Source organism: Callospermophilus lateralis, chromosome 7 (genome assembly GCF_048772815.1).
Source record: "Callospermophilus lateralis isolate mCalLat2 chromosome 7, mCalLat2.hap1, whole genome shotgun sequence".
Taxonomy (NCBI): domain Eukaryota; kingdom Metazoa; phylum Chordata; class Mammalia; order Rodentia; family Sciuridae; genus Callospermophilus; species Callospermophilus lateralis.
In genome coordinates, this window is record NC_135311.1 from 124,831,618 (window position 1) to 124,844,171 (window position 12,554).

The window sequence follows — 12,554 nt, forward strand, 5'->3', positions numbered from 1 at the left end:
CAATCAATTTGAATGACTACTTGATTCCTTGGTGTAAAAACTGCTAACTGGTAGGTGTTTGGAATATTGGATTTGGTTGGGAGCTCATCTGTCTACTGACAGCTACTTGTCTTCATTTCTATCCCAGGGATGATGGAAAAGAGGCACTCAAATTCTACACCGACCCTTCATACTTCTTTGATCTTTGGAAGGAGAAGATGCTGCAGGACACCAAGGATATCATGAAAGAGAAGAGAAAGCATAGGGTGAGGGGAAAGGGGCCTCTGTTCTACACATCAGTAGGCACGATTGTGGAGGGGGGATAAAAAGGAAGCCAGTCTTATGTGAAGTAATTCCGAATGGCTGCTTGCTTGGATGCCAGGTGAAACTCAAAAAAAATGTGTCCACACCAAGCACCACCAAGATGAAAGTATAAATCACACCAAAAATGTGTTTGTTCCCCCTGGTGCTATTAACAATTGAGTATATTCAGGCTGAGTTTTAGAAATTGACTTTTCTATTCACCATTTATTTCTCTTGCAATTTGCACCTGACTCTGCTGGACACTTGAGCTAGGCTAGTCCCTTCCCCGCTAGTTTTGCAGCTCATTTCTCAGAGACTAGCACAGGTTCTGCAGTGTTTGATTTGCAACAGGAGCAGTTTAACACCTTCGTTCCTGCTTGGTTAGCACCAGGGGAGTAGATATGTCTGGTTTGTGGATATGCCCCTTTCTCCTAGGCTCCTGGTGCTATGTGTGTGACCTACCAGTTTTGACCTCACAATCCCATTAGCATGGCTGCCAGCAGGCCCAAGAGAATGCCATAGGTTAGTCCAGCTTCACAGGATGGAATATTCTTCCATGGTTTTTGTTTTGTTTTGTTTTTTAAATATTTCCTTATATCTGTCCCAGATATCTGCAGCTGACATTCCTTCTCATCTCTCTTAACTGTTCTTTGTGGCAGAGCAAGTAACAAATGACTGGTTACTAACTTCCTAACAATTAGAGCTTTTCAAAGACATGAAAGAGTTACTCAGAGAGATAGTAGTCTTCCCATTGCTAGAGGTATTTAAATGTGGGACTGAGCAAGTATTTTGCCTAGAAGGTGGTTTGAATTAGACGACCTCTAGGTCACCCCAGACCTAGTAATTCTATAAATTTTGCTCTTATCATGTGTTGTTGTCTAGATAAATCATCTCTTAAATATACATCTTTGAAGATGGGTGGAATTTTAATGAAGAACTTTGGAAAATAGTTCCCAAAGATTTTTTGTTGTTGTTGTTCCTTTTCATTATAGAAAGAAAAGAAAGATAATCCAAATCGAGGGAATGTAAACCCACGTAAAATCAAGACACGTAAAGAAGAATGGGAGAAAATGAAGATGGGACAAGAATTTGTGGAGTCCAAAGAAAAGCTGGGGCCTTCTGGGTAAGTGAAGCATTCTTTGAAGGATCTGGGGACCTGGGGACAATAGTCTGACATCTCTGGCATAACACCTTTTACACCCCCTGAAATCTGGCTATTAATCAGCTACTTTTAAGTGCATCCATCTGGTGATTAAAATTTGCTAAATAAATCAAAGAGACTCAGCAATTTAAATGAGGTAACTGGAGTGGTCTGGAAAAGAAGGTCCATGGCTTCTAGTGCCCTTACTCTGCCAGACACTAGTATGTCTGAGGGTCTCAGAGGAAAAATTGGAAGGGGAAGAAAAGTGGTCTTGGGAGCCTTTTGCCTCCAGAGCATGTATTTTTTTAAGGTCATACCTAAGAGCCTAGCATTTTGAGGGAGTGAGGAAGGCCAGGCAAAGAAATTATGCACATCACCAGAGCAACTTTTCAGCCAGCTTTTGTCAGTCTTAGAGAGAAGCTAGCCAAGGAGTTGAATGCAGATCTCAGAGTCAGTGTGGGAAAGGTTGCTTGGCCACTGTGGAGGCTATATATCTCTGTGGAGAAATGGGAGATTTCAGTCTGACCCCATTTCCCAATACCAAATCACACTGGAAGTTTAAAGGGGAAAAATGGTGTTTAAACTTGGTTTGATGTTCTTATCCTGTTGTCTGACCTATATGACATTCAAAGCCAAGTCACCAGGACTGTTTGGCATGAATATTGCTCTGGTTTTTCCTCTAAATACATTGTATCTGGGTTGTCAGAGAACCATCCCAGCCCATGCAGGGTGTCTAGGATTGATAAAAGGAAAGAGTTAAGTTGTTCTTGCTTTTAGGAATAACTCTACCATGAAAATCTTGACTTTTAAAAATCTTGACACTTCTGTCACTTGTTCTTCCTGGATTAAGAGATTTTTGAGTGATGAAGATAGTGAGAAGAAAGGTGAACCTTTCTTTCTTTCAGCCCTGAGGGTGTCTTCATTACCTTCACCTCCCAATAAAAGAGGCTATTTTGTTCTGTGGTCCCATCCTCTTCAGACAGGCATTTATCATAGGTTCAGTGACTTTAAGGCCAGAAGCTTCTATGTTCATAATGTCAGCTATTATGTATGTCTTTTTTTTGTGGGATGGGGGTGGTGAATATGAGGAGTTTGCCTCTCATTTTGTCATTGTCCAGGGGTTTGGAGTTGGGCTGCTGGCTAGTCTATCTGGACATGCTTGTTGGTGAACCTATCAAGAGATGTGCCCAGCCTACACAGCTCCAGGCTTTGGGGATTTTCCACATCAGAGCATCATTTGATTCAGTTAGTTCCCTCCAATTCTGTTCTCCCTGGGATATGTTTTTGATGAGGTCTTTAGAACCCAACAATGGTAGAAAGAAGGGGGAAATGGGCAGAGCAGAACAGATTTTGCTAGCTGATGCTTGGTATATTTGTGCTTGTATGGAAACTTATTGCTTGGTGTATTTATGCTTTTTTTGAAGTTTTGATGTTGTTCACCCAGAGCAAATTCCCCCAAGGCCAAGTTCTCTGAGGCAGATTTTCATGAGGCAAGCCCTAACACCCTACTTTTAATCGGCAGCTCATTTTGTTTGATAAGAGACCTTGCAGAGAGATCTCATTTACTACCACACAGCAACCTGCATTCAGCCTTGGCTTGATTTTGCAATCAAATGCCTCCTTGGCCTTTGAGTACTCTAGAGGCTTGCCGACCTCAAAATCAGGCTGCATGCCAGTCACATGTTTGTAGCTCACTGGCCTGTAGGCTTGCCTTCACTCCTTGCACAAGACTGGCTTTGGGATTCAGGTATGGCTGCACCTAACACTCAGAAGAAAATGTAAAAGATTGGGGTTTGACAAAGCTGGCACTGGGAAAGAAACAACAGGGTTTTGGTAATCTGGATTGAATCCCGTTATTACAAACAATCCATCAGAAATGACTAGGATATACATAACAGTACAATATTTAGTCCTTAAATAAAATTTCAGGAAAATCTGCTTATTTCTCCCTAATAACTTTTGTATCAAATGCATTTTGTGGACTTTTTTTTAAAGAAAATTCCACTCAGGCTCTTTAAATGACAGTTTTTGGCATTGGGTTTATTGTCAGGTTTTCACCTGCCTTGGTGTACCAGAATGGCAGCATTGGCTCTATTGAAAATGTGGATGTAGGCAGCTATCCACCACCACCACAGTCAGACTCCGCCTCTTCACCTTCACCTTCTTTCTCTGAGGAGAACTTGCCTCCCCCACCAGCAGAATTCAGGTAAATGGTGGAACCTCTCCCCTCTAAGAACATCCAAAAACAAAATAAAAGTTCAAAATCTGGGCCAGGACTACTAAAATAAGTTCAGGCAAGACAGCCTGTATAATAGAAGTAGTTATCATTTATCAGATGATTGCAAGGTGCTAGGCATTGTGCTACACACCATTTATGTTGCTTAATGCCCACAAGAGTCCTTTTGAGTTAGGCACTCTTATTCCCATGTTACAGATGAGTAAAATGTGAGGCAGACAATGAATTTCCCTAAAGTCACACAGCCAAAAAGACACAGAGCCACAATTGACCACTCTAATTCCCAAGACTGTTCTTAACTATTCAATATTCTGTCTATACCTGAACAAATAGAAGTCACCAATTGTTCTTGTTTTTTTCACTTAGCTTTAACTCAGTCTGAAATGTTGTGTTACAATCTGCTGGCCATAAAATACTTATCAGACACTTTGCCCACAATCTAGGAACCTTGCAAATAGTTACTTCCCTCTCCTATTGCCTCTGGTTCATTTCGCTGCTGGGTAGACTCTCCAGAAAGAATGAAGCTAAGGGAAAGGGGGTAAAACTTAGACTCTGTCCATTTTGATATTTGTCAGTGTCCCTGGCAGAGGGGTACAGAGGAAAAGATTGCTTATAATGGCTGAAAAGAGACCTGAGAATTTTTTGGATTACACTGTTTTCTCAGTTACTTTTTGTCTTTCTGATGTCTGACAAATGAAAGCTTTGAAAAATGCACTTTACTCCCTGGACACTGTTTAATTAGCAACTGAATATGTTGAGGCCCCCTCAAATGGAAACTTAAAGTACTGATGCCCACTTGTCCTCTCCCCTATTCTTCTTGGCCCTTGAAACCACTAATCCCAAATCTCCCGCCTCCCAGATCACTTCCTGCTAGTTACCCTGTCCGATGCAGCTAAGGCTTGAAGGTCTGTGGAAAATTCCAAGATGGATGCTTTCCTAAGGAGTAGCTATTAGTGCAGGGAAGATGCAAATGTGGTAAAAGAAAACCCTCAGTCTCACACATGGCCTGAGACCTTGTAGCTACAACTGCACAAATCTGATCCCAGGAGAAGGGGAGGCTTAATCCTCTTTCAAACCTAGATCAAGAATTGGTGGCACACGCATTTCATGTCTCTCAGATCCTCAAATGGAGGCTCATTCTCTCTCAAGTGAAGATGCATGCACCTAAATCAGGTGCACCTGACTGAGGTTTGGTCAGCTCAAAATAGGTTTCCTGCCTTCATCAGATCTGGTGAATGTTAATAGCCTGAGACACAGCCCAGTGGGAAGGTAGTATTTGAATTTTCATTCCAGTTCTTTCTTATGTGCATTCTTAGTCCTTTCTATTTGAGACACGATGAAATGTTAGAGTCAACCAAAAGGAGCCTAAGTTACAAGCCTACCTTTAGATGGGTGTTCACTTCCTGAGAGTGATGGTGGGTCTCTTTTCTTTGGCCTTATAGCTATCCAGCAGACAACCAAAGAGGATCTGGCTTGGCTGGACCCAAAAGATCCAGCGTGGTTAGCCCAAGCCATCCACCCCCAGCTCCTCCTCTGGGTTCTCCACCAGGCCCCAAACCTGGGTTTGCTCCACCACCTGCCCCTCCTCCTCCACCTCCAATGGGCATTCCACCTCCACCACCACCCATAGGATTTGGGTCTCCAGGGACCCCTCCACCACCTTCACCCCCATCTTTTCCACCTCACCCTGATTTTGCTGCCCCTCCACCTCCTCCCCTGCCACCTGCAGTGGACTACCCCACTCTGCCACCACCTCCCTTGTCCCAACCAGTAGGCGGTGCGCCTCCCCCTCCCCCTCCCCCTCCCCCTCCAGGACCTCCACCTCTCCTTTTCAGTGGTGGGGATGGCCAGCCTGCCATACCACCACCGCCGCTTTCTGATGCCACCAAGCCTAAGTCCTCCTTGCCTGCTGTGAGTGATGCCCGTAGCGACCTGCTTTCTGCCATCCGTCAAGGTAAATCCCAGTGGGTGGGTTTGGGACCATGAAGCCTTGTTTTTCTGAAGCTGGGATGACTGATTAGGGTGATGGGGGAAAAGGGATCCGTGCCTTTTCCAGAGAATGGCTTTCATTGAGTTGTGGAGAGGTTGGAACTTCAGATCTCAGCAGACTGAAAAAAAGACTTCACAACCTGAAAATATGAGATTTCTTTCCACATTAATCTAAAGTAAAGAATTCTTAACTTGGCATCTTGGATCTTCTTGAAAATGTGCAGGTGGTGAACACCTTTAATCCCAGCAACTTATCGAGGGCCCAAGCAACTTAACAAGATCCTGTCTCAAAATTTAAAAAAAAATGTGGCTCAGTGGTTAAGCCCCCCTGGGTTCAGTTCCTGGTACCAAAAAAGAAAATGTATGCTGTGTGTGTGTGTGTGTGTGTGTGTGTGTTCCCATTTAGAAAGTATCCCCATTTTCCCTCAGGTTCCCAGGAAATATCCAGAGTCACAGTCCCAAAGAGCCCCTCTTTAGCTGCACTCTGTCACTCCCTGTGCTTTTCCATTGCTCCACCTTTTCTATACTCCCTCCCTCCACCCTCTTTTCTTCTTTTTCTCCCTATTTCCACTTATCCCCTTTCCTTTTATTCCCTTCTATATTTTCTCCCTTTCCCTTCCTTCATCCTCCCCCCCTCCTCTCTCTGTCATCATCTCACCAGCCTGGAGCATTTATTCTCTGCCAGTGGCCAGGTCTGGTCCCTAGGGGGTTGGAGTGGTTGGTTCTGTTTGTGATTCTCAAGGGACTTCTAGTATAGAGAAGACAGTCCAGAGCTGCTGAGCCCCATTAACGGTCATTGGACTTGGACAGCCCGAGTCCCACTCCAAGCCTTGTGAGAAAGTTATCATCCTCAGCAGCCAGGAAAAAATGCCATGCTTTAGACACACTTATAGTACCAGGATACTGATTTTTTTTTTTTTTTTTTTTTTTTCTTTTTTGGTACCAGAGATTGAACCCAGGGGTGCTTTTAATTACTGAGCCACATCCCCAGCCCTTTTATTTTTTATTTTGAGACAGGGTCTTGCTAAGTTGCTTATGGCTTTGCTGAATTGCTAAGGCTGGCCTTGAATTTTCAATCCTCCTGTCTCAGCCTCAGAGTCTTTAGGATTACAGGCATGTGCCACCATGCCCAGCAAGAACCCTCATTCCTCATTTCTTTTTTTTTTTTTTTTTTTGTGGTGCTGGGGATTGAACCCAGGGCCTTGTGCATGTGAGGCAAGCACTCTACCAACTGAGCTATATCCCCAGCCCCAAGAACCCTCATTTCTTAAAGCCCGTCTTTCCTTCTCTTCCTGCCAACCTTTCCCAGAGGATCCTTCTTTTTCTCAATTCTGTACAGTTCTCCCACTACTAGTGGTCATTTCCCCTTAGGGCTAGATGGATTTTTTTTTTTTTTCACCCTCAGTTCTGGGAATCAAACCCAGGACTTCACACATGCTAGGCAAGTGTTCTACCATTGAGCTACATCCCTCAATACACCTTCTTAACCCTTCTCCCTCTCTATCACCAGGCTTTCAGCTACGCAGGGTTGAAGAACAGCGGGAGCAAGAGAAACGAGATGTTGTGGGCAATGATGTGGCCACCATCCTGTCACGTCGTATTGCTGTTGAGTACAGTGACTCGGAAGATGACTCCTCTGAATTTGATGAGGACGACTGGTCGGATTAACTCTTTCTGCCTGCCGCCCACCTCCTTTTTTTTCCTTCCTGCTCTCCTTTTTTGATGCCTATCCCAATAGTCCTGTGGGAGGGGGGAGAAACAAAAGAATTTCAAGGGCCAAAGCCTTCCCTGAAGCAACCAAAGATATATCCAAGTGCTTCCTCCAAATCAACATGTATTTTCTCTCCCTATTGTCAAGAGCATGGGCTCCTGAGTTTCATAGCTAAGATGAGATGTTCCCTGGTTCCTTCAAGTGACTGTCGCATATTGAAAGGAAGGAAAACCCCCCGAAGCAGATTTCTTTGATTGGGTTTCAATGGGAAATGGTATTCTTCCCTAGGAGTCATTTTCAACTGTGGCCCTCATTAAAATGAGGGCCTCAGTTGAAAATGGCTCCTAGGGGAGAGTACCATTTCCAATTGAATTCCAACCATCTTCTGGTCTAAAGTACTGAGAGCAGACTGTGGGGACATAGTTGTCCCCCTTTCCTTGTCCTAAGAGGGCAGAGCAGTCTGAGTACCCCGAAGCCAGACCACATCTTGCCTACTCCTGCTCTAATCAGCAGGGTGGGGCTGCCTTTTATTCAGTGATCTTTTGACCTGGGATGTTTTTTATTCCAGGAGGTAACAGACCACTACAGAGTGTCTCATCCACTTTTCCCAGAAACAAGGTCTCTGAAGGCTGAGGCTGTTGCCTCCCTCCTAGACTCCCTCTTATCAAGTATGATGGTAAAGTGTCCTTTAAATACCCCTTCCTTGCCCTTAGGTGCCTTTAGGCTCTATAGCTCAGTTTTAACCTCTAATATCTATGACCAAACTAGCCCTGACACACAGGGACATGGGTGGGCTTCTGCTGACTGTCAGGAGCAAAGCTTAGAGACTTGGAACTACAGAACTAGAAGGATGGTAGGATTCCTTGGGTCTGCCCTCTTAAAGATGATGAGGCCTAGACAAGGGAAGTGACTTGCTCAAGGTCACACAGTTGGATAGTAATGGAGCAAGAGCCCAGACATCCTGATTCCAAGTCACCTGTGCTTTCTGAGACCAAATAATGGGCACCTGCTGGAGTCTGGGCAGAGCAGTCTTGGCTCTGTGCTGCTCCAGACCTCCCCATAGGCAGGGGTCCCAGTCGGAGGCTCAGTGCCTGTGCCAGCCCTGTCAGTGCTGCTCAGACCTTATAGCCTCTCTTGTAACCCTTTGTTGCCCCTTCCTATCATCAGCCAACAACATGGCCTAGGAGCTGTGCTTCTGGGACACCAGAGAGAAAAAGAAGAGGGCAGACAGCTTTGACAGGTGCTGTTTTCAGTTTTACTACAACTCCTCCCCCTTTTATTTCCCCAATTTAAGCATAGGTTCTACCAGCTGTAGAAATTTGAGTCCCTCAGGCTGGCAGCCACCCCAGGTACCTGCCTTGGTGTGTGTGGGGGGGTGCCTAGCAGCCGTGAAGAGGGCTGAAGGGTGGAGAGACTCAGGGTCTTCCCTTACTGCACATGGTAATGTTCATTCCCCCACCCCCAGCCACTTCCCAGAGCTTATACACAGGTGCTATTATTTAGGAAAAAACTGGTCAGCTCTGGCCAACAGCAAGGTTTTTCTCTTCTGCCCCAACTATTGTGTGGCCTCTCATGCTGAAATCGGCTTCTCCAGCTTTCAGAGCCTGAAACAAAGAGAAAAAGGATCTGTCTCTACCCAGCACAGCAAATGGTTGTAGTAATTGCCAAAGCCCTCATAAACCCCTCCGGCTTGAGGAGAGTATAATCGTGGGCACTGCTGCCTGCCCTTGCTGAATACCTCCCTCTGCCTCCTTTCTTGAACTTAGGATGTGGGGAGAGCCTGCAAGTGCCAGAATATGCTTCTGCTGCAGCTACTCCAGAGTGTGCCCTCCTCCTACTCCCCAGATAAGGTATCTCCTGCACAGGGCTTGGCACCCAACTCCATGCTGAGCACACCAGGCTGGGCCTGCCCAGCCATGTCCCCTACTTGCACTTTGGAAGCCGAAGGTCCTTTTATCAGAACCCTGAAATGCTGTTGAAGGTGCCCCGGCTGCAGCCCAGCAGCGGCTGGAGAGGCAGGCGGAGGGCAGTGTTTCTCCCAAATAGGAGTCCTGGGGCCTGGCCAGGCCAGGGTTTGGGCCTAATGGCTATGAGTAAATTACCCCCATCCTCCTCCTTTCCGGAAGAGGGGGAGCCAGAGCCACTCACTATCATTCTGCTCTGACCTTGAAGGGGGTGGTGTTGGCCTGGCTTCTGGAATGGACAGAGTCCACTGCAGAAAGGGCTGGGGGCAGGAGGAGGTGGGGAGGGGCCCTGCCTGCGGAAGGTAGGATTAGATCATTAGCTCAGTGACCTCCTAGGGTTTCGATGTGCTGTGTTCTCATCCTACAGCTGGTTTGGTAATGATCTGCAAGTCCCGGAGAGCAACAGCACAGCTCTGCCTGACGCTCTCATTAAAATCTATGCAGCCAAGCTCGGCGCTTTGTAGCAGCCGGCCTTGCGAAGCCTCCTCAGCTCGGGGGGCTGGGGACCCAGTCAGCTGAGAGGCCCTCTGGGCTCTACTTATGCATATGTGCACCAAAAAAAAAAAAGTGCTTCTTGAAACCGAAAGTCCTTTAAAATGATAAAGGATCCAATGCAGGTAGATACGTCTTTGGAATTCTATAATTGTAGGATACAAAGTTTAGTGATTATTTAAACCAAACAGCTGAGGCTGGTAAGAGTATGAACAATGGCCTGTGAGGGCTCTTAAGTACCAAAGCCAAGGAGCCCCCTTCCTTCCTGGTCTGCCCAGCCCAGCCCAGGGGACCTGCCCCCATTCCTGTGGCCCAGGGGCCCAGCTTCCAATCGGCAGTGTCAGAAGTGACTTGTGGCTTTGCCTTGGTCGAGAGATGATTTCATTCCAAAGGAGCGGGGGGGGGGGGGGGGGTTGATCCCTTGGAGGCTCAGAGCAGCTGGCCCAAGCTCCAGCTTGCCTCCAATGGAAGCTTGAGCGCCCTCAGAAACGACCCTGACCAATGTCACCGCAGAGCCGAGGCGGTGTTGTCAGGGCTAATGTGAAATCTCTTCCCGTGGCGCCGATCCTCGACTCTGCAGCGCCAGCTTGGACAGATTGAGGTCTCTGTGGCTTTGGTGACCCTGCTTATGCATTCCCACCGTGTCCCTGCTCTGCTCTAGGACTGCCTCCCTCTGCAACCCCTCACCTGACCTCAGAGCCTGGGGAGGGAGGCAGTGCACCACGCCCAGGCGCTTCTGCTCAGGAGAGATGTCAGCCTTCCTGGGGGGCAGCAAGCTTTGAGCTCTGCCAGGGTGCAGCTGGCCAGGGTCCAGCTGATCTGGGACCAGGTGTCCCACCGAAAAGTGCCTCTCTGTGCTTCCTGCCACATTCACTTTCACAGTGCCTCAGTGAGGGCAAGGAACAGTTCTGTTACTGTATTAACTTCATTCAGTTAATTCACTTGAGAAACTAACCAATTTTTACTTTCTGTCTAGAATGATGTACATGTAGGAGAGTAAGCTGTAATGCTCCCAAAGTGCCTTGTTTTCTCTGATATAAATATATTTATAAGGACATATTCCAATGGGTTCTTGGGTATGTTTGCCACATGGAGATTTTAGGGCATGAGCAACTATAGTGGGGATGCCTTCTGCAAACAGGCCCTTCCCTTCCCCTGAGAATGGGGAAGGGGCTCTTCAGTTGGAAATCCAAGCAGTGGGGTTAAGTCAAACCCCCACAGTTACCCTTTCCTCCTCTGCCCTGTTTTTCTAAGACCCTAGAAGGATATACAGTTGTTTGAATCCCTGCAGCTCCAAGCCTGGTCTCATTTGCTTTCCTGCCAGGCTCATGTGTATATATATACCTGTATCCCAGTGATTTGAAGATTCCATGTAACTATTATGTATACACATGAATACTTAAATACCAATATTTTCAATAATTTGATAGTCTTTGTAGTCACTCAGCCACCTCTGAGGGTGAGTGTGAGTGTGTGTGTGGGTGTATGTGTGTGATGGGAGAAGAGATTAGAAGGGGCAATACTGATAGTCACGGGCTGTGACAGCTCAGAGGGGTTCAGCCTGGGTGGGCTCAAAGGGCAGGAGGCTTCTGGGCAAAGACCCAAGTTGGGGGACCAGAGGTGCAGACCCCCAGGCCTCTTTTCCCATGAGGAGGGGGTGTGTGCCAGATACTGGCTGCTGACAGCTTCTTCCACCAGGCAGGAGAGGAGCACAGGCTGAATGCTGATGCTGCCTCCCAACATCTGGCCGGCATCTTGTCTGCCTCTCAGACCCATGCAACTTACCTTAAATAGAACGATTTACAATGGAATCCGATAAAAGGTTTAGGCTGCTCCACGCCCCCTCTCCTGCCTGGGGAAGAGAAGGGGGCTGGGTTTATATTCTGACCCCAAAAAAATGACCTACCCAGGAAGCAACGGTTGTTCAGAGCACAGCTGCTGCGGGTAACTGTCCCTGGGGGTAATTTATGATCAGACACCCAGTTCCGGGCCCAGCAGACACAGTGGGGTGCCCCCCCCCCCCGGAGAGGGGAGGGCGCAGAGTTGGCGACTGCAGGTCATGCCTGCTGCTAGAGGGACGGAGTCACCCACTGATGTCCCAGGAGAGGGGCAGAAGTTTTGAATTGTCAGCAACTGCTGCGCCAGCCGCTCTGAGCTCATCCGCTGGAGGTGGGGATGCAGGGGAGGGGGCTTATAGCAGGCTTGCCCTCCAGAGCCCCTCCACTCCACCCTCCTGCTCAGGCCTGTGTTTAGTCAGCACTTGGCTGCCCGAGGCCAGTGACTGACAGGCAGCCAGAAGCCTGCCCTGGCAGAAGACAAAATGGTGGTGTTGGGAGCCGCTCTTGCTAGGGAATTGGAGGGAAGGAATGTGGTTCTGGGAAGAAGAGGCCTGAGCTTGAGTTCTGGCTCTGCCACTTGGGAACTGTGACCCTGTGCAAGTCGCTTCACCTCTGGGATAATCCTGAGAAGAATGAGCTCTTACTGAGCACCCACTACCTGCCAAAGACTGCATATGCTTAATTTCAATCTTTAGAAGCAGGGGTCTCCTGTTTTACACAGGAGAAAAACAGGTTCACCGAGGCAGTAATTTACCTAAGGTCATGCAGCTGGCCAGGGACAGCCCGTGCCCCATTCACTGTGCAATTTCTACATCCTAGTATCACAGTCTTTAGTGTGCTAAGGGTATGTGTAAAGTTTCAGTTACCTGCCACACACTCTGGTGACGAGTTGTAAAGGTGA

The 12,554-nt window shown here is 47.3% G+C and overlaps 1 protein-coding gene across 4 annotated transcripts in view; it reads left to right on the forward strand.

Annotated features, from left to right (window-relative positions):
• Positions 1-11,237, forward strand: part of Wasf2 (WASP family member 2) — a 73,056-nt gene extending 61,819 nt beyond the window's left edge. For all 4 annotated transcript variants that reach the window (XM_076860958.2, XM_076860959.2, XM_076860961.2 and 1 more), the window contains exons 5-9: positions 128-245; positions 1,275-1,405; positions 3,474-3,629; positions 5,102-5,613; positions 7,159-11,237. In XM_076860958.2, coding sequence (XP_076717073.2) covers positions 128-245; positions 1,275-1,405; positions 3,474-3,629; positions 5,102-5,613; positions 7,159-7,316 — 1,075 coding nt within the window. In that variant the 3' untranslated portion in view covers positions 7,317-11,237. The remainder of the gene's footprint in view (positions 1-127; positions 246-1,274; positions 1,406-3,473; positions 3,630-5,101; positions 5,614-7,158) is intronic.
• Positions 11,238-12,554: the final 1,317 nt, after the last annotated feature.